General features: G+C 42.6%; 1 protein-coding gene across 6 annotated transcripts in view; it reads left to right on the top strand.

Moving 5' to 3' along the window:
* SRGAP1 (SLIT-ROBO Rho GTPase activating protein 1) overlaps positions 1-22,706 on the top strand; it is a 240,664-nt gene that overhangs the window by 116,719 nt on the left and 101,239 nt on the right. For 5 of the 6 annotated variants that reach the window (XR_006274821.1, XM_038404044.2, XM_038404033.2 and 2 more), the window contains exons 2-3: positions 6,874-7,069; positions 16,880-17,042. Coding sequence is in view for 5 of the 6 variants with exons in the window: in XM_038404044.2 (XP_038259972.1) it covers positions 6,874-7,069; positions 16,880-17,042 (359 nt within the window). In the remaining variant the exon portion in view is untranslated. Of the gene's footprint in view, positions 1-2,187; positions 2,315-6,873; positions 7,070-16,879; positions 17,043-22,706 lie in introns of all 6 variants that reach the window. The other variant, XM_043494010.1, reaches the window with a different exon arrangement.

Here is a 22,706-nt window from a genome sequence, read left to right as displayed (position 1 = left end):
ACTGTCATCATTATAGTCCCTTATAAACTAAAATTTCTACTAATGTGTGTATAGGGACTCCCCATTTTTAATTTCTTGAATGAATTTATTGTAGTGTTAAGTAAGTAGAGGCAGAGATTTCAACAGACGCTTCAGTGTCCTTGACTTTTGGCTTTCTACACAAGTCTTTCAGATGGACTGAAATAAATCTTGCACCCCAGCCAATGTACCATTGAATAGGTTGTCAAAGAACCATTTTCTTTTGAAGAGGGAGAATATACCGTTTCTGCCAAATAAAATCCCAAGAGAATTAATTAGAAAGCAAATTTAGCCTGGTTCAAAAATTGCATATGGGGCAAATTCAGAGATGGCATGTATGATGGGGAAGTTTCACTTTGGCAAATAAGTGAATCCAAATTAACTTGGTATAATGGCTATGTTGTGAGTGAGGCCATGTCTACACTTACTGAAGATCGACACTGCTGTGATTGGTGCAGCGGGGGCAAATTAGCGGATCTGGTGAAGACCCGCTAAATCGACAGCAGAGTGCTCTCCAGTTGACTCCAGTAGTTCACCGGAATGAGAAGAGTAAAGTAAGTCATTGGGAGAGTGTCTACCGTTGACATAGCACTGTATATACAGCATAAGTCGATCTAAGCGATGATGACTCTAGTTACATTATTCACGTAGCTGGAGTGGCATAACTTAGGTCAACTTTCCATGGTAGTGTAGTTAAGGCCGAAGTGGATGAAGAAGCAAATGAAGGGGGAAGCTACATCAGTTAAGGAGCTATCCTACAAACACTTAGGCATATGATTAACTTTAAGCAGGTGAGTAGACCTGCCACTGACTACTCTTGTGAGTAAAATTAATCACATAAAGGTTTGCAGGATCTGGCTATAGACTCCTTGATTACATGATTTACAGACTCGCATGATTACAATTTTTACTAGTCTGTTGTAGAAAGTTCTCACTGGGGAATGTGCTAGTGAACTGTTTATATGTGTTTTTTCTAAAAGTATCATAGCTGCATGATTCTCATTCCTGGATCTTTCTTCAACAATGAGTCTGTTGGAACTCACAAGTTCTTAAGGTTTTTTGGCCAGGAAGATAGTGGTAGCTTGGAGTAGAACATGAGCCAGGCCCCTTCCAGTTGTGGCACAGCACCCGCCTGCCAACTATAAATACAGTTGTCCAGAGTTGCCATTCAGATGCTTTGATTGTATGAGAGGCAATGGTCTCAGAAAGAAAAGCAGTTCAGTGCCTCGAGGTCAGTGATGTGGGCTTCATAGCAGCCACTTAGAGAACCAAGAGTGACTGGACCAGAATGTCAAATGTAATACTGGTACCCAGAATCATCACCTTCCTCTCTGAAGACATGAATGTAGGAGGGGAGGACTCGGAGGCACTGATATGCTGCCATGTGTTAGGGGCTTCATCCAAGGTGCACTGAGTAGCTTCTGGCCCTTTCTCAGATATTTCCCTACATCATCCAGTGAGCTGATGCTAAGTACCACTTTGAAGCAGGAAGGCTCCAAGTGATGAGAAGCTAATGCTTGGCCTAGCTAGTGATTATGTAGGGCTCTTAATTGATGAAGCTGCCGGCTGGGCTTATGGTGGAGTGGAGGTTGGATCTGTACTGATGCAGGCAATGCTGGCACCGAGTAACCCAGTGGTCTTAGCCAACTCGAACTTTAGCCAGTCTTGCGCTAAGCAACTAGGACCCAGAAATGAGAATCTTGCAAGACCATATCTTCAGAGAAGCAGAATTGCAAGGTAATTAATTTTCTGCCATCTCTTTTAAATAGGAATGTGTGTTAATTACCAGATAATATCTAAGCTGAAATAATTAAATGGCTCTTATTCTAGGTAAACAGGATCTGGTGTATAAATCAATAAGAAGGCCATCAATTCAAGAAAAGTTGGGGAGGGATGGTAGCTGGGTTGGAGCTGTATGTAACACTCCTGGAATATAAGCTCTTAGCATTGTCACTGAGACATTTGTTATGCTGAGACAAGCAGATCTGCAAAAACGGTGAATACCCATCTATATTCTCTAGTTCTAATCGGCTACTTGTGTGTGTGGCGGGGGGATTGTTAGCAGGATTGGGCACTAACCCTGTCAGTGTTGTTATCCAGTAACTGTGTAAATGTATTAATAATGCATTTATGTATTTTAATCATTACTTAAATATGTAACTCTTTCAGACAGGATTGAGACTGCATGTGGGCCTGCCACTGCTGTAGCTGCTTTGCCAAAAAAGGGGGGAAAGAGTCTGGATTGTTGCCATTTGGGCATTTCTCATGAGCACTAAATTAACAAACAACAAAGAATGTAAGAATTTTTGGGCAAATAGAAAAGTTAGATTTACTAAAAAGGGGAGTAGTTATGATAGAATTATGTGTTGTTGGTTTTTTTTAAATTTAACTAGTATTGCATATGCCTAGCAGGCCCAATTCAACGCCCATTGAGGTTAATGGGAGTTTTCCATTGACTTCTGGGGGGTATCTGATTAGGCCTGAAATGCCAGTGTATGTGAAAGCTGGGATGACAGATCTGATTCCTTGCTGATACATAGCTATTTCAATCATTCTGTATTGTATAGCAGTCCATTGTACCTACTCATACTTTTAGATTGTAAACATTTTGAGTAGGGGTCTATTCTTGGTATGACACAGTTACTGTAGAATGCTACGTACTACTGCAATGTTATGTAGTAACATGACTTGGCATTTGTTGTAGCCGCTCACAGGGCACAGACAACCACCAAAAGAAATGGCTGAGAGATGTCAATGGGGCCAGCATTTCACCTTATATCTGTGCCCTTTATCACAGTATTTACTGATTGTTATTCTGTTTAGCAGCCTGGGAGTTGTCTTGTAAGCCCAGCTGCTTCTGGAACTACAAGGAACAGCCATTGCCCAAAGTTGGGATTCGCTCCCCCCAACAGACACTTCTCCAGGTCTTTGTTGCCTTGACACAGGAAGACTGCAGTGTGCTCTATATGCGACTGCACCTTAAGATAATTTAGAAATGACAAACTAGTGCAGAAAGTGGCTTCCTACTTGCTACACTGCCATTATGCCTGTGCTCTTTTATTTGAGCTGGCTGTCACTTAATTTTGGCATAAAGTTTTTAAAATATTAGTTTTTGACTTTAAGAGCCTCTTGATTATCTGAGATGCTACCTCTCTTTCTAAATTAATAGATAATTTGTGTGTTGGGGGAACTTTTGAAAGAAATCAATATAAAGAACTTCTTATAACTGAGGCGGTAAATGCTTTGAATTTTTTCTGCATGGAAAGTGAGAAATTAGTGTTGTGAAAATTCAGTTGCAATTGTGCTTTTTCGTGTCTTCTCATGTAGCATTTTCTGAGACTAGGAAAAATCCATGATCCAATTCAACAATAATGCTTGAGGAGGGAGGAAATCTTTGGAAGGTAAAATCATGCTAAGGCCCATTTTAATGTAATGCAGTAGGGATCAGGTTAAAACTGCTGGGACGTAGGTCTGATTATAATGTAACTGCAGCAGAAGAAAGGGAAAAATTGGTGGCTGCCATTCGCTTTGAACTGGGTGTGTGTAATTAATCAACACGTATTCCAGTATACTTCTGCTTATTCTTTCCAGTACATTATTTAATACTTCAGTTCACCTGTGTATATTATAATTAACTTTGTCTGTACAATTCCCTAATGTTTTCAGTAAACATCATATAAGACCAGGATATATACTAGAATATAAAAATGGAGTTGCATGTTAACTTAGTTGTAGTGCTGTATCATCTTATGCAGGAGAGCTGAATACCATAAATTGCGACTGGGTTTAATTCCTCAAGCCACTGGGTCAAAGTGCTGCCTAGTTTAATTCAGTGATTAACCCCCCTAGCTGCTTCAGGAGTAACAGCATTGACTCGGATTCTAATATCCACATGCTATACAGCAGAGTAGGATAGCAACTATCCTTTAGCAGAAAAGTCATTGATTGAATGGATGGGGAGACTGAATTCCACCCTAACTCATACAGGTGGCTCTTCCATGTCAGAATTAGTGTCCTTGTGGGGGAGGGCCGTTCTTTGGCTATACTGTACCTGTCATGTATGTATTAGAGAGCTTTGCACCCTTTCATAATCTTGCATGTCGAGCTTTTAGATTAAATAAAGCATAGTAATACTTCTTACAGCTCTTTGTGGAACTAGGGAGTTGATTTATGCTGAGTGGTTGAAGAGGATCCTGGTGTCTTTGTGGAGTTTTCCATAATACTGATTAGTGCAAAGCCCATAGTTATTAGTAGTCCTTGGGTATTTACCTCTGATAAACAATTACTAAGGCTGGTTGTCTGTTATAAAAAAAAAAAAAAAAAAAAGTTTTTAAATCACAGCCTTGTTATGACAAAAAATGAAAGTCACAACTTTCTCTTCTTTCCCCTTCTCCCACCCACCAAAATGTCACTGCATATATTGTGTTGGGAGGTGGGGGGTGGGGAATGAGGCAAAGAAAGGATCAAGAGCCGAAGAGAAGGATAAAGCTAGAAAGAGAATTGCTACTTTAAAGTCTGGTGGAACAGATCTTGATCCTCCTGCAAGGGACTAGTCTACAGTAGTGGAGCCCTCCTTAGATCCCCTGCAGGTGGTAAGAATATAGCAACATCTTCACCTGGCAGCTGAGAGGCTCCCGCCTCCTACCCTCCCTCCCCCCCCCCCCCCCACTGGAGCTGCCCACAAAAGCAGATTCTTCCTCCCAGGAGAGGTGCTGAGAAGTAGGAAATTGTGGGGCATAAAGCAATGGAATCTGTGACTTTCTAGATAAGCAATCAGCTTTAATAATCACTGCATCTTACTGTATCTGTGCAACCTTGAGCTGTGTCCATCTTTCAAATATCATTCTCTGTTTTAAAGTATTTAAAAGCTTTAAGAAAATACTGTCAGCTAGAAATTTAGTCAGTTTTAAAAGGTTAGTTTAAAGTATTTTTAGATATTACACCTACTCCCAATGATCCTAGTCATTTTTGTAGATTTTCCACTCACATTTTCTTATTTCTTAAATATTTTTCTCTTCCATGTTGCTGTGGAGAAGACCTGCTCAAAGAGGGGAAAGTGTAGTGACAAGATCCACTGATGTTCAGTATAGTTAGGATGTAGTTATTTGAAAAACCAATCCAGCTTAAAGTTACTAGTGATATCTCGCTTAGAGTGACTATTTACACAGGCCTGTCTAGGAATGGATTTAGTCAGTCAAAATTACTGCTCCAAAAACTAAACTTTTGGGCTTAGTGGTAAATTCATACTACGGTTTGCGAGTTACTTAAGGAATTGTGTTCAGAACATTTCCATTAGAATCAAAAGGCATTAAAAATAGTGGACACATCAAGCATCTATTCTTGGGTTTCTCTTTTCTATTTCTGTTGTTAACTTCCAACTCCAATGTGTTTTCTCCTCTATGCATATGTATGCCATTGATAATGTTGTCTTACAGTGGCTCATCCTTGCTGGAGGCATAGTTCTTTTCCAGTGACTTGAGTTGAAGTGAAATGAAAACCAAATACATGATTTTTTGGTTCACCTCCTGGACTGTAGAAATGGATGCTCTCATTAATGATTAACACGATAGCTGGTGGCTCAAAGGAGATTTGGGAGAGAGCTTTGGGATATCTCCCTCCTTGAACAACTACTGGCTTAATGATATTCTGTGCTAACACTAGTCACTTTAGCATACATTTTTAAATTCCAATTCAGGTGGTATTTCAGATTACATCTTTCCCTTCACCTGTCTTCTAAGACCAATATGGATGCAAATAATATATACAATAAGACTTTGTGACATTATTGTTGTTTTAATAGTAGTAGTGTTTAGCACCCAGTAGCATAGGTACAATATTGGTTTTGTAATGCTCCTCTATTACAAATGTTGAGCATACTGTACATGGGTCTATAATACATTTAAGATTTTCTAAAGTCAGTTTACCTATTAAATGGTCACATAATTAGGAACCAGTTGAGCTCCTTTTAACATCCAAGAGAGTCTTGCTTTTTTGACTTCAATAGATGTTGACTCAGGCTGATCATATTGTTACATTTGTAGTTTTCAGTATTGTTAACATATTTCTATAAGATTACAAAATGTTTACTCTTAGTAACTATGCACTATGTTGTGATAATTTTTTTAGCCTAGATTTGAATGGGACAGTGACAAAAAAGAACATAAATGTTATGAATGAAATCATAATTTCTGCTCTGGATATTTTCCTATTAAGTTAATGTCTTTTAAAAGAAACAGAAGGATATCTTTAGTATAGGTATTCCTATAACTTGAGAATGATGTATTTTTACACTACAAAAATATAAACACTAAATAAACATTACCAGATGCTATTTTCAAGTGCTAATGGTGGCCACAAATTTGAAAGCAAAGCTGATCTTTTCTCTTACCATTCTGGATAAATATTATAGGGGGCTGTGTGTGTGTGTGTGTGTTTGTTTTTTTATTTTGTTTAAGTGTACCGGAGTCTCAAGGACCCTATGCTCATCTGTGATGCATTTTGACTGTCAGAAATACCTGTTTGTTCTACTGTCATAGCTACAAATGCAGCACTTGCCAGCGATCGGTATACTTGTGATACAGTAATTTCCACCTATATTAAGAATAAGAAGCATGTGAAAACTCAAGAGTTGTGTGGTGACTGTTGGTGACCACTCTTCTGTTGAAAGTAGAAGATAACTGTGTGGATTTTATTGCTAGGTTACTTGCGCCATATAACTTCTATATATATATAACTTAGATTGTATTTTTTCCTCACACTTATGTGCTTTATTCAGAATGTGCTGCAAATATTATTTTTGTGCTATTTTTTTTCTTTCCTATTTTCACTGACTTCAGTTATGCGTGTTTCCTTTAGAGATTCGAGCTCAACTGATAGAGCAGCAGAAATGTCTGGAGCAGCAAACTGAAATCAGGGTGCAGCTTCTTCAGGACCTGCAGGATTTTTTCCGCAAGAAAGCAGAAATAGAGACAGAATATTCCCGCAATCTAGAAAAATTAGCAGAAAGGTTCATGGCAAAAACAAGAAGTACAAAGGACCATCAACAGTACAAGTAAGAGAAGTTCTCATACTCAAACTCAATTCACTTTCCAGTGTTAGAAGTGGTTTAGGTTATTTATTTTGTCAAAGTCCAAATACTGTGTAATCAGTCATCTCTCTTGCATTTGGTGCCACTAACTTGTGGTACTGTTAAATTAGTGACTGTTCGTGGCAGACTGATACAGTCTCTTGAAATTTAAATTGCACGAATACTATCGTCTGAAAAGAACTTGGTGGGAAAACAAAATGTAATACGCAGCTAGAAGAGATGCACAGCATTGGATATGCAAAACTGTGCTGATTGTTGCAATGGAGTTTTCAGAATTTGACAGTCTCATAATAAAGGCTGATCAGCCTTCCCAGAGGAGCTAGGAAGAGGTTAAAAAAATGGAGAGGAGGAGGGAAACTTGTTATTGTATGTATTTTTACATATGGGCTTTGCTGCTATCCTTAGAAACAAGGAAGAGTCATATTTCATACATGGCAAATGGTTGTATATGAATGTGCATAGACTATAGTAACTTTTGTTCACCACAGAGCTGGTCAGATACTATTTGTCAAATTTATTTGGTACGTTTTGCAAAATATTTCATAAAAATTGTTGAAATATTCTCTTCTATGTATTTGCCCAACTTACAGAGCTGGTTGATTTCAGAGTAGCAGCCGTGTTAGTCTGTATTCGCAAAAAGAAAAGGAGTACTTGTGGCACCTTAGAGACTAACAAATTTATTAGAGCATAAGCTCACTTCATCGGATGTTAATATATTGATTTTTGTTTATTACATGTATATATAAAACCAAATTAGCTCATTCAAACCATATTGCAATTAATCAAAATACTGGTGAATGATCATAGACAATGCATAACAGCCAATGGCTGAAAGCTGATTCTAGATCAATTCACACTGAAAATAAGGAGCAAATTCTTAACAGTGAGGGACAACGCCTGAAACTACTTATCAAGGGATGTGGTAGATTCTCTAATTCGTTGTTGCAGTGCTTGCAATTATATCCCTTGAATCATGTGATTATTTATGAATTGCAGCAAGGAAAAGAAAAAAATGCCAGGCCCTGTCTACTCTAGAAAGGGTTTGTTGGTATAGGTATACAGGCAAAGTCTCCTAGTGTAGAAGCCGTGTATACCAGCTAAAGGGTTCTTTTGCAGTAAAGCTTTGTCCAGTTTCCCCAAACAAAATAAGCTATGCCTGCAAAAAGACTTTTCACCCCAATATAACTGTATCTACACTATAGGGTTGCTGGTAACTGGACCCCTGAGGCCACACCCGCTGATCTGCCTCTTCACCTCAAGGCCCCGCCCTCTTCTCTGCCTCTTTCCCCAAGGCCCCACCCCGTTGTTCACTTTTTTTTTTCTCCCCTGTTGCTTGGTGGATCATCTCAAGAAGCCTGCCTGCAGATAGAAGGCAGCCCCAGCTGAGCACGGGCTGGGACAGGTTAATGAGCTAGCGCCTCTCCCTGCCCCACAGTAACTGGACTTTTGATTCAGCTGCCAGACTTTCCGGTCGAAAATGGGCATTGGGAAACACTAAATGGCACCCAGACATAGAAGCCAAAAATCAGTCTGTCTGGGTGGCAACTAGGGTTGCCAACCTTCCAGGATTGACTGGGGGTCTCCCAGAATCGGCATTGATCTCCTACTGGCTACTGAAACCAATCCAGGAGATTTTAATAGGCCGCTAGAAGTCCAATTGGTGGGCGTGGCGCAGCAGGACTAAGGCAGGCTCCCTACCTGCCCTGGCTCTGTGCAGCCCCCAGAAGCAGCCTGCACGTCCCTCTAGCTCTTAAATGGAGAGGTGGCTAGGAGGTCTTTGTGCACTGACCCCGCCCCGAGCACCGACTCCACAGCTCCCTTTGGCCAGGAACCGTGGCCAGTGGGAGCTGTGGGGGGGGCTGCAGGTAAAGACAGCGTGCACAGCCGCCTGACCGCCCCTGAGCTTAGGAGCCTGACATGCCAGTCACTTCCAGGAGCCGCCTGAGGTAAGTACTGCCTGGCCGGAGCCCGCACCTCTCCCCCCTTCCTGCAACCAAACTGCTTCCCAGATTCCGCACCCCCTCCCACACCCCAACCTCTCCTGCACCCTAACCCCCGGCCCGTCTCCTCACCCCCTCCCTCCCACACCCAGACTCCCTCACAGAGCCTGCATCACCTCCCAACCTCCAGCCATGAGCCCCCCTCTCACCCAAACTCCCTCCCAGATCCCGCACCGCGTCCTGCACCCCAATCCTCTGCCCCAGGCTTAGCCCAGAACCTGCACCGCCTCCCACACACCAATTCCCTGCCCCAGCCCGGTGAAAGTGAGTGAAGGCGGGGGAGGGAGGAGGGATGGAGTGAGCGGGGGCATGGCAAGGGTGTTTGGGTTTGTGGGATTAGACAGTTGCAACCCTAGTGGCAACACTACTACACTAGGGCTTTTACCAGTACAGAAATGTCTGCTATAGGTATGATTGTTCTTGACACTGGAACCAATATAACTATGCCAGTAAAAGTTTTAAATGTAGACCAGGCCTCTGTTTCTAGCACTCATGGTTGCAGAGGAAAACTTGAATCTAAATGTTCAAACACCAAAAGGCAAATAAAAAGAATCTTTTAAAAAATATCATTACTTGTAAAGCAGTGCTACATCTTTTTGGGATCATGATTTTTGCATTCTTGGGGATTGGCATTTTAATCTTTAAATCAGGATTGGATGTCTTCCTAAAAGACATGCTGTAGGCTCAACGAGAAATTATGATCTTGACAAAGGAATTACAGGGTGAGGTTCTGTGGTCTGTGTTCTGCAGAAGGACAAACTAGATGATTATAGTGGTCACTTCTGAATTTAAAATATATGAATTAGCAGGATATTTTTAAACTATCTGGCTGAAGATCTTTGTAAGTGAATTTAATGTAGTTCACCTACATTGTCAACTATACATGAGGATTCTGTGTACTCTTTGGCAACTCAGACCTAAATCCTGCATGGGAGGGCCTCTGATTTTTGCAATACCAACTTCTGCATCACACTGAAAATATTGTGGTAGCTTCAAGCAAACTAAGTGGTGTTTTTTAGTGAATAAATATGAAAATGAATAATATAATTAGTACAGGAATCCTGGTGTTAATATTGTAATAAATAGAATTTACTTTATATTGTCCCCATATCTTCAATATGCCACATACTTTTGTAGTGACAAAAACAACTTTTGTTATATAAATTTGTCAAGGACAAAGCTGGAGGTTTTACAACTGGGTAGTGCCAGTTGAGGCTTTTGCATGTAACTTCTTTTCCTTCTACTCTTGGGAAGCACCAAAATTAAAAGTTATGGGGTAACTTGAACTCCTCCTTCCCTCCCCCAGCAACCCTTGACAGCAGCCTGACATATAAATTGTTCTCTAGATGGTTTCCTAGTTAACGCTCCATTGAGATGAATGGGGCAGTTCATCACACTCAGAACTGTTTTCAGACTCACATACACAACACTTTATCAGTTACATTTGGTTCATGTCAGGAAAGTTTTCTTTGCAACTAGAAATGGGATAGCCTGAATATTCTAGATTCATAAGATAAAATCCTGGTTCCACTGAAGTAAATGGCAACACTTCCATTGAATGTCAATGGAGACAGAATTTCATGCATATATTTTAAAGCTAGGGACCACAATGATAATCTAGTAGGAGCTCCATCATAATACAGGCCATAAGATTTCAGTGTGGTAGCAATTTCTGCATCAAGCCAAGAAGCTCAGTACGCCTTCTTGAGCTTCCACTGTGATATCCCCAGCAAGCCAGTTTGTCTAATGGCCAAATGCCTGTGCTTTGCTTTCTCCCGGAGGGCTATGAACAACAGTATAATGTCACCAATTACAACTTACCCCACAGCTTTCTAAGCAAGCACCTTTATTCTTAAGGTAAAAGCATTACAGAGAAAACCTATTTAAAAAAAAAACAGATTTAAACACACAAAGTATGCCAGGAGTCACTCACCAGTCTTATGGGGTCCTTTTAGCTCAAAGTTTTTCCAACTCATTGGCAAGGGTTGGAGCTTCCCTTGGACAGAAGGTCCTGTCCATTTGCTGGATCAGAAAGAAGGCAGTGTCAGTTCAAGTTCTTCCTTTTATACCAAAAGTCTTTTCTTTGTCGTCTTGTCTCTGGAAAAGCCAGCTTGAAGCAGTATATGAAAACCACTCCGGGGTGAGCGTGGTACTTCTCTAGAGTTGTTTAGTCTCAATGACTTTCCTTAGTCACCCTCCTCTGTTTTTAGTTCATGAAGGAGCTGTGGTAACCATCCCCTATGGAATAGAACACAGTTACACATAAACCATTCATAGATTAACACTATATGCACTTTGACAGTGACTACCAAGGAAAGTGGTGGATTTTCCATTTCTTGATGTCTTCAGATAAAGACTGGATGCCTTTCTGGAAGATATGCTTTATTCAAACAAAAATTGTTGCACTCGGTTCAGAAATCATTCGATGAAATTCTATAGCCTGTGTTTTACAGGAGGTTAGAGTAGATTCATAATAGCAAATATCCCCGATGGCAAGAGACTCAAACACTAGATGGAGAGGGCTCTGAGTTACTACAGAGAATTCTTTCCCAGGTATCTGGCTTGTGGGTCTTGCCCATATGCTCAAGGTCTAACTGATCGCCATATTTGGGGTTGGGAAGGAATTTTCCCTACAGTTCAGATTGGAAGAGACCCTGGGGGTGGGGAGATTCACCTTCCTATGCAGCATGAGGCACAGGTCACTTGCAGGTTTATATTAGTGTAAATGGTGGATTCTCTGTAACTTTAAATCTTTAAACCATGATTTGAGGACTTCAGTAACTCAGCCAGAGGTTATGGGTCTATTACAAGAGTGGGTGGGCGAGGTTCTATGGTCTGCAATGTGCAGGAGGTCCCTTCTAGTCTTTAAGGCTATGCGCCTTTAGATTCCAAGGCCAGAAGGGACCATTGTGATCATCTAACCTGACCTTCTGTATAACGCAGGCCATAGAACTGTCCCGAAATAATTCATAGAGCATAGCTTTAAAAAAAAAAATCCTCTTGATTTAACAACTCTTCTTTGAGTGATTGCTCATGTCCATTCCAATAGGTGTGTGCACATGCAAAATAGTCGGAAATTTTTTACCCTAGCGGTACCCGTTGGGTCAGCTGTGGAGCCCACTGGAGTGGCATCTTTATGGCGGTGTATTTAGGTCCCTGTCGACCCTCTGCCTGCTCAATTCCTTCTTACCACCAGTGACGGTCATTGGAGCAACTGGTCTCTTGCTTTAGCAAGTGCTTCCTAGTTGTTATCCTTCACTATCTTAGTCAGTCAGTTAGTTAGTTTATTAGTATGTTTAATTTGGGGGGTTCTCTCCCCATATTTTTCCTCGTTGCCGGGGCATGCCGCAGCCCCGGGGTTCAAGCCGTGCGATAGGTGTGGTAAGCCTGTGCCCAGAGGGGATCTGCACGCCACTTGTCTGAAGTGCCTGGAAGAGGGTCATTTGTAAGATAAGTGCACCATCTACAGAGGCTTCAAGCCCAGCACTAAGAGGGAGAGAGACGATCACCTCAAGCTCCTCTTGATGGAGTCCGCTCTCCGGCCACAACCAGCTCAAGAGCCGGCACCAGCAACCTCAGGGCACAGCGCACCAGCCTCGGTGCGGGACACCTTGACACCAAGGAAGGACTCGCAAAAGGAACATCAGCACAGTTTCCCTGCGTGGAAGGCTGGCTCATCAGTGCGGCACTGATCACAATCCCTGGTGCCACATAAAAAGAAGAAGGCGGAACGGGGCCGCTCCTCCACAAGAAGAGCTGACAGGACTTCAGCAGGGTGTGTCCCACGTTGAGACACCAGAAGGCTGGTCTGTCGGTCCTGGCACTGTCGACTCCAGCCTCAAGGGGAGGTCCATCAAGTCTGGTGTTGGTGGACTCTCTGGTCCAGGAAGTGTTAGAGGAGGACCTAGACCTCCCCTCCACACCAGACACTTTTGAGGCTGTGCAAAGATTTTATTGCCATGACAGCAAAGTCCCCGGCCTCCTATTCCCGTGCACTGGCTCAGGTGTAGGTGGCATAAGCCCGGCTGCTGCACCACTTCTGACACCGTCTGCAGCGCTGTCGGTGGCACCGATGGCGGCACCAATGGCAGCATCTCCTATCTGGCACCGGAGCAAGCCCCCCATGATGCGGTGTCATTCCCCATTGCCACAGTACACTTCCTGGCACTGTCAGGATCCACCCCTCCCTGGTCAGGCTTGGAATATTCATCGGAGTCAGAGGCAGAGTTGTACGTGTCCTGATGCAGCCGATACTATTTGAGATCCTGGCACTGGTCTCGGCACCATAGGGTGGAGGAACACTCGGTACCAAAGGTGTCCTGGCCTCCCCAGTGGCAGGGACCAGTACAATGGTCCTTTTGGACACTTTGGGCCTACCGCCAAAGCCCAGGGCATGGTTCTAGAGCAGCATCGGTGGTCTCCATTGCCCGTGCCCCTCCTTTTGCGACATCCGTTGCCCCGATCAGTCCAGGGCTCCCAAGGACCCACCACAGGGTTCAGACACTGGACCTCCTGCATTAAGCGCATGGTCAGAGACACCTACACCGGCACTTCCTGTACCACCAGTAGCAGCGATGATGGATGTCCCTGAGCAAGTTACCAGGAAGACGCTGTCCCACCTCAAACCTCATCTTCTTCCTTGCTGGGAAAGGCAGTGGCGGGCACTACCACGTCCTTCCAGCGATGGACATGAGAGCACACCAGGACCCCCTTAGGAGGATGACCTAGAACCTCAACATGATGACAGAGGAGGTGGTGGAAGACTCAGACCCCATGATGGACATACTTGCCCCAGAGGGTTCCTCCAAGGTGGCACTGCCACTTAGAAAAACCATTGAGAACGCCATGAAGGTGCTCTGGCAAACCCCAGCCCCTATACCACCAACGGCCAGGGGAGTAGAGAGGCGTTACTTTGCCCCTCAGAAGGGGTCTGAGCACCTCTTCACCCGCCCCAACCCAGGACCTTGGTAGTGAAAGCACCAAACCACAAAGAGCAGCGGGGGCAGCTGAGGCCTGCCCGTAAGAATAAAGATCCTAAGAAGCTGGATCTCTTCGGTCAAAAGGTGTCCCAGTTCCAAAGCATCAAGGGCATCATCATCAGCCTCCACTGATTCCCAACTATCACGGCCAGAAACTGCGTGAAGCCTCTGGGGCATATGGCGACCTGCACATATGTAGTGCAGGTTGCCAGGATGCGCCTTTGCCCTCTCCAGGCTTGGTTGGCGAGGATATACAGACCCAGCCGGGACTCTCTGGACAGACTGGTTACCCTTCCGCCCAAGTTTCTTGAATCCCTCAGCTGGTGGCTACAACCTCAGGTGATCTGTGCGCCTTTGCCAAACCTCAGCCTTCGCTGTCACTTGTCACGGACGCATCAGAGACGGGCTGGGGAACGCAACTGGGCAGCATCAAACTCAAGGCATGTGGTCACAACCAGAACTGTGGCTGCATATCAACATCAGGGAGCTGAAAGCGGTTCGCCTGGCTTGCCAGACGTTTCCGGCCCATCTTCAGGGCAAATGTATCTCATTACTGATGGACAACACCACAGCAATGTTCTATATAAACAGACAGGGAGTCACCTATTGGAATGAACATGAGCAATCACTCGAAGAAGAAAAGATGGTTACCGACCTTTCATAACTGTTCTTTGAGATGTGTTGCTCATGTCCATTCCAAATCCCGCCCACCTCCCCTCTGGAGTATTCCGGCAAGAGGGATCTGACAGGTGATGGGTCTGCAGGGACGTATATACACTGCCATAAAGGTGCCACTCCAGGGGGCTTCACAGCTGACCCAACGGGTACCACTAGGGTAAAAAACTTAAGATGATCATGCATGCAGCACGTGCACACACCTGTTGGAATGGACATGAGCAACACATCTCGAAGAACAACAGGTACGAAAGGTAGGTAACCATCTTTTGTTGGTGATGGAGAATCTACTACGATCCTTGGTAAATTGTTCCAGTGGTTTAAAATGTATGCCTTATTTCTAATCTGAATTTGTCTAGCTTCAACTTCCAGACACTGGATCATGTTATACCTTTCTCTGCTAGTTTGAAGAGCACATTATTAAATATTTCTTCCCCATGTAGATACTTATCGATAGTGATCAAGTTGTGCTGAACCATTTCTTTGTTAAACTAAATACATTGGGCTTTGAGTCTGTCACTGTAAGGCAGGTTTTCTAATCCTTTAATCATTCTCATGGCTTTTCTCTGAACCCTCTCCAATTTATTAACATCTTTCTTGAATTGTGGGCACCAGAACTGGACACAATCTTCCAGCCGCTGTCGCACCAGTGCCAAATAGATAAAATAACCTTTCTACTCCTACTTGAGATTCCCTGCTTTATGCACTCCATGATCCTGTTTGTCACACTGAGAGCTCATATTCAGCTGATTGTCCACCAGGCTCACAAAATCTTTTTCAAAGTCAGTGCTTCCCAGGATAGAGTCCCCCATCTTATAAGAATGGCCTACATTCTTTCTTTGTTCCTGGATGTATTCATTTACATTTAGCAATATTAAAACATGCATTGTTTGCTTGCGCACAGTTTACCAAAACATCCAGATTGCTCTGAATCAGTGAGTTGTCCCACAATTTTTGTGTCAACTAGGTGGTCTAATGGTCCCTACTGGCCTTAAAATCTATGAAATATATTCTACAATGTTTTAATATGCTCCTGGTGCACAGAGGGAGAAGTTACAGAAAATTGCTACTGCTCAGGTTTGGCAGGTAACACTGAAACTGAAATATCAGAGTCCACCATAAGGTCTGTTTGCAAGAATTTTTTTTTAACTAATATTTTATATTAGATGTTAAGGATGTGGGGGGGGGGGCCTGAAATCTCAAGAATGTGGTTTTTAGGTCATTAAGTAAGTAATTTATTTTGGCATTTTTAATAAAAAGCTTCATGTATATATATGTGATTTAAGTACTCAGACTGGGGTGGAAAGAGTCTGTAATGGAAACACAGAGATGCTGAACTATTGAAAAACAGCCCTGTCATATCAGTGGCCCTCATATTATGCAACTGCAATTGACAATGTTACATGAATATTAGTGATCAAATGGAATTTATGAATGCAGATCAGAGTTAGGAGACATTATATACTGTTACGGACATTTTTAAAACTATCACAATTAAATTCATTACAGTGAACAGTATTTTGATAGACAAGCACACCTATGATTTCTTTCTTGTAAAGTATTTCGACTATGCTTACTAGGCAAGATTTTCAGTGCTAAGAGAAATAATTAGTACAACTCTTTTGCAATGACCTATATAGATTCTGAATGTTATATATTGTCCATCTGTGAGCAACTGCAAACTTTGTGTCAAGTTTTTGTTACTTGCAGATAGGTTGTAATTATATGAATTATTTAGTTTTTTCTATTTGTGCCTCATGGGGCCTGTAAAACGTGCCTTAAAATACAATGTAAAGCTTGACTAACCAAATATATTCCAAGAATGGATTGACTGACTGTTCAGAAACAGATTTAGATCCAAATCCAGTTTACTTTATTCACAAGAGTAACCCTGTTGACTTCTGTGGAACTACTTGCATGGATAAAGGGAGCAGAACTTGACTTCCAGCATTTATCCTGGCAGATACATGTGCATTCTTTCTTTACAGAGATCAGTTGTTGTTTAATTTTAAATTAAACTTAAATTGTTGGGTTCATGTTTATGTATATCTGATGGAGGATGGGTGTGGCAGAGAGATGTTTCTGATATGTTAATTATGTAACATATATATACTTTTTAGGAAAGACCAGAATCTATTATCTCCAGTGAATTGTTGGTACTTACTCCTAAACCAAGTGAGAAGAGAAAGCAAAGACCATGCAACTTTGAGTGATATCTATCTGAACAACGTTATCATGCGCTTCATGCAGATAAGTGAGGATTCCACCAGAATGTTCAAAAAGGTAATATATATCATGTTAAATTTCAGTTACCATTGAAAGGCAAGTGTCTAAGAGGTAGAATTTTAAGGGAAGATTCAGCAGTCTAGTAACATCTGCTTTAGCACATTAATAGATGTTTCATGGCAATTTTCACAGGGAAAATTCTTACTACGAATGTAGTGGGGAATGTACTATCTGAGGGTGACCTCAGGAACTGAACTGCTTTAAATTCAGGAGGTGAGGAAGAAGCCCCATTCTTTGCTCAAAAGTGTATTGTGTAGTCAGGCAGGAAGGAAAAAACAGTTCAACCTAGAATTGACAAAAGAATATTGTTGGATTATTTGCAGAAATGTTGTATGGCCATGGTGGTTCTTCATGTACATGTAACTGTGTATTCCACTTAGCTGTGTGGGCGCCCAGCTCATCAGAGCCAAATAATTTTGCCTAACAGTACTCATAAAGGAACAGCACTTGTGTTTCGTGCCATAGTTCCTCCCTTGGATATATGAGGCACTGTTGCCTCAACCCCCACCCCTCAGTTCTTTCTTACCACCAGTGGCTGGAGTTGGAGCTCTGTGTGGTTTTCATCTCACAGTTCTTCTATTTCTTAATGACTTTTCTAGTTGTATTTAGTTAATTTACACCGTTAGTGTTAGTTTAAGTATTTCCCTGATGATGCCCTCAGCAGAGTTTAAACACTGTCGTCATATGGGAGCCAATCCCCAACAATGATCCACACACACGTGGTGCTTACCATGCTTGGGGAAGCCCACATCAAGGAGCAATGTTGGATTTGCAGATTGTTCACCAAGCCAATTCAGGTGGTGAGTAATCTTTGTCTAAGCAGCACCTGCTTGAATAGGCTGTTTGGCCTGCTTCGACACTGAGGTACTTGTCAGATCAGAGGTTGCCCTCGGGCTCTGAGAGTGCTGCCATTTCATGCTCTGGAACTGGTGCCTCTCCAAAGACACACAGAGGAGTCATTCCTCTCGAGTGCGCCAAGGAAAAAGCCACTCCAGGTTGCATGGTGATTCATCTGCCTCCTCCAGAAGAAGCATGTATCAGTGCTGATTCACTGTGTGAATGCCGGCACGCAGAATGGAGTAGGTCCCATCAATAATTCCCTGATTCCGGGCAGTGAGGTCAGAGACCATTGATTCCAGTTTCGATCTTGGGGCTTCCATTGAGTCTGGTACCAACAAGGATAATGCAGCACTGGCTGTTTCTGCACCAACGGTGTATTAGGCAGCAATGAACTCCTCTCCCTTCGTGTTCCAACCTCTCCCTTGGTCCAGGACTTTGCCAGTCCTGCATCATTTATAGCTCCGTTGGCTGAGTGGGCCACTGAACCTGTTGGTCTGTTGGCACCATACCTCAATGTTAACCTTACACAGTCAGTGGAAGTGGGGCTGAAGCCAGGCTCGGCACAAGGGACCTCCTCAGTACCAGTAACTTTTTCAGCACACCTGCCGTCAGCTTCATTTTCATCCCAAGACAATTCTATAGTGCCTGGCTCTTCCTCTCCTTCAGTACCAGAGGATTTCAAGAAGCACCAGAAGCTTTTGCGGTGCCTGGCTGCTTTCTTGAGTATTCAAGCAGAGTTCCTGGAGGAGAACATGCATACATTGTTGGATATCCTGCAGCTGTCTGCCCTGGGAGAGATGTCCTCCCTATTAACAGTGCACTCCTAGACCCTGCTAAGATTCTCTGGAGTATGCTGGCTTTGGTACCACCTATAGCAAAGCACATGGAAAATCGCTACCTCGTTCCAGTGCAGGGATTTGTGGGTTTTTACTCCCATCCAGCCCCAATTCCTTGGTCATAACCACAGTGAACAATAGAGCTTGGCAGAGCAGATTTACATGCACTCCCAAGAATAAGGACGCTAAATTAATGGACCTGATGGGAAGGAAGATTCACACCTCCTCCTCCTTGCAGATGTGGTTTGACAACCAGAAGGCATTGCTGTCCAAGTACAACATTGTCATTTGGACAGCTAAGTCTAAGTTTGCAGGTTTTCTGACTTCCTTGTGCTGTCCCATACCCATACCCTTTCCTCTTCATCCCAACCTTCTCAGACTCCTGGTCACACCTTGCATCCCATGCTCAGCTCACTGCATCTCACGGCATGGCTGCATGATGGCTGAATAAGAAGGAAGAGCGGTGTTTGGTGGCTGTTCAACAAGTCCTACTCAACAGTAGAAAGCCCTCTACCTGAATGGCCTATTCAGTGAAATTGAAGCAGTTTTTAGTATGGTTGTTGGCCCATGGAATTCAGTTGATGCTGGCTTCTATTCAGGACATCTTGCAGTATTTGCTGCACCTTCAGTCATTGGGCCTTGCGCGTAACTCATTGACAGTAAAAGATTTAAGGGTGGCAATTTTGCAACAGAAATGCTTCAAAAACAGACTCCAACGAGAAACTGCTGAGCTTGAATTAATATGCAAACTAGATACCATTAACTTGGGTTTGAATAGAAACTGGGAGTGGCGGGCCATTACACATATTGAATCTATTTCCCTAAGTAAAGTATCCTCACACCTTCTTGTCAACTGTGTAAATGGGCCATCTTGATTATTACAAAAGTTTTTTTTCTCCTGCTGATAATAGCTCATCTTAACTAATTAGCCTCTCACAGTTTGTATGGCAACTTCCAATTTCTGTGTGTGTGTGTGTGTGTGTGTGTGTGTGTGTGTGTACACACACACACACACACACACACACACACCCCTTACTATATGTTCCATTCTATGCATCCGATGAAGTGGGCTGTAGCCCACAAAAGCTTATGCTCTAATAAATTTGTTAGTCTCTAAGGTGCCAGGAGTACTCCTGTTCTTTTTGCATATAACTAAAGTGTGTGGTTTTAGTAGGAAGAACACAGGAAGATGGATCTTTCAGTTTAAATGCTATAGAGATACCCAGTTATAGCATTTTGTGCCCAAAGTTACAAGAGCATATTACTTGAAGTGTTTGGGCCCCTGAGCCTCGTTTCTTTGTCAAGAGAAAATTAGGACAGTCCTAGAGAACAAAAAGAAACAAATCAAGAGAAGTAAAAGATAAAAAATTCTTGAGGAGCTTTAAACAATATATATGGCTTGGAAACATTCAGTTGTGTCCATAACTTATGGTATGTTGCAGATTTGTTTGGTATAATGAGATGATGATCAGTACTGTTCAGGATCATATGAAGACAGCCTGTGTTTGAACTTGAACAAATGGGCTTTGTAAAAACAACAGAACTTTTTTCAGCTGAGAATGTCATGTCCTAGAAGTCTTTCCTTGTTTGCTTAGGCTTTATATTGCTCTTTCATAACAAGAGACATCAAGCAGCTGTCCCTGGGCAAGTCTCCAGGCCCCAAAGGCAGTCCACCTGAAGTGTACTAATGTGGAGGTGCCATGTGAGAAGCTATAAAAATAAATACACCTAGAAATCAAGTCAATACTAGCTGAACATTCATCTGTTGAAGCAACAGGAGAGAAGAATCCATCCACAACAAAAGATAAGAACTCAGGCCTTTAATGTTAGAAGCCCTGGTCCTAGAGAGCCCTGCTTATCCTATATCCAGATCTAATACACAGGGACATTTAAATTAAGCCACAGAGGTTTGCTCCCTTCCTTATTCAGTCTTAGGTCTGGTGTACACTGAAAAGTTACATTGCTATAGCTACATCTCTCAGGAGTGTGAAAAATCCACACCCCTGAGAGACTTAGCTAAGCCGACCTAATCCCCAGTGTAGACAGCACTAGATCAAGAGAATAATTCTTCTTGACCTAGCTAATGCCTTTCAGGGGGGTGGATTACCTATAGCAATGGGAGAACCCCTCCTATTGCTGTAGTGAATATCCACACTGAAGTGCTCATAGACTTTAAGGTCAGAAGGGATCATCGTGATCATCTAGTCCGACCTTCTGCACGTTGCAGGCTACAGAACTTCATCCACCTTTCCTGTAATAGACCCCTATCCTCTGGCTGAGTGACTGAAGTCCTCAAATTGTGATTTTAAAGACTTCAAGTTACAGAGAATTCACCACTTACGCTAGTTTAAACCTACAAGTGACCCGTGCCCCATGCTGCGGAGGAAAGTGAAAACCCCCCAGGGTCTCTACCAATCTGACCCAAGGGAAAAATCCTTCCCAACCTCAAATATGGCAGTCAGCTAGATCCTGAGCATGAGGGCAACACCCACCAGGCAGATACCTGGGAAAGCATTATCTGTAGTAACTCAGAGCCTAACCTTTTAATGGCCTGTGTCTAGACATTGGGGATTTTTGCTACTGGCATTCGCCAGTTGTCCATATGCCATTGTAGGCAGTCCCATCATACCATCCCTTCCAAAAAATTATCAAACTCAGTCAAAACCAGTTAGGTTTTTGCTCCCACTGCTCCCCTTGGAAGACTGTTCCAGAACTTCACTCCTCTGATGGTTAAAAATCTTCACCTAATTTCAAGCCTAAACTTGTTGATGGCCAATTTATATCCATTTGTTCTTGGGTCCACATTGGTGCTTAACTTAACTAACTCCTCTCTCTCCCTTACATTTATTCCTCTGATGTATTTAGAGACAGCAATCATCCCTCTCTTCAGCCTTCTTTTGGTTAGGCTTAACAAGGCAAGCTCTTTGCCTTCTCTCATAAGGTAGGTTTTCCATTCCTCAGATCATCCTAGTAGCCCTTCTCTGTACCTGTTCCAGTTTGAATTCATCTTTCTTAAGCAAGGGAGACCAGAATTGCACACACTATTCCAGATGAGGTCTCACCAGTGTCTTATACAATGGTACTGACACTTTCCTGTCTCTACTGGAAATACAGTGCTATAGGGCCACAGCTGTGCCACTGTAGCGTTTTAAATATACACACAGCCTTAATTAGTGGAGATTCTGCTGCAGCTTCCCTTTAGATGAAACAGTAATGGTTACTAGAATAATTGTGTCCCATAATGTGTATTATGGGAAGTGCAGCGTCTTCCAGGCACACTGACATTTTTTTTTCTCAGACTGTTATTTCCAGGAACTGATTCCACTGCAGATTATCTCCTTTCTGTCTAGTATCATCTTGTATGTTTCTGCCACTTTTTCTGAATAGTGAGGTCAAAAGCAGCATTTTTTTTCTATACTTAGTTCTTTCTCAGGAGGAGTAGGGAAGGGAAATTCAGGAGACCTCTTTAAAAAGCTTTAAGACCCAAAATGCCTAAAAAGTGCAAATAAGGAAATATTTCAAGAGGAAACTCTGGAAATGATACTTATAAAGTCAAGGGATGATCTAGCATCAGTAAACTTATTTGCACATTTGGGGGGGAGGCTTATGGGGGAGAGGGGAGAAGAGACGTCCTGTCCCAAAAGTATTAAGTCCTGATTATGAAACTGATCTCGTTCTTTTTCCTGTATAGGTTTTCAAGGTCAAAATTGGGTTAGTTTAATCTAATTCAGTATTGCCTACTCTCACTATTTGATCATGATTCTAGCAATTTTGGGAGGTGTTTTTTTTACCTGTCTCATGAAAACGTGGTGAAAGACTGCCAACTCCTGAATTTTACCTTCTTCAAAATGGTCACTGTCTTCTTTTTACTGTCAATGGGTCTGTTATGAGCTGGGTGAAAACCTGTTATGAATTGAACTAAAACCATATTCACCTTGATGTGTGAACATGCCCTTCACTGAAGACAGTTGAAGAAAATACTTAA

Source organism: Dermochelys coriacea, chromosome 1 (genome assembly GCF_009764565.3).
Source record: "Dermochelys coriacea isolate rDerCor1 chromosome 1, rDerCor1.pri.v4, whole genome shotgun sequence".
Taxonomy (NCBI): domain Eukaryota; kingdom Metazoa; phylum Chordata; order Testudines; family Dermochelyidae; genus Dermochelys; species Dermochelys coriacea.
The sequence above is the reverse complement of the archived record's forward strand: the minus strand, read 5'-3'. Positions and strand labels throughout refer to the sequence as shown.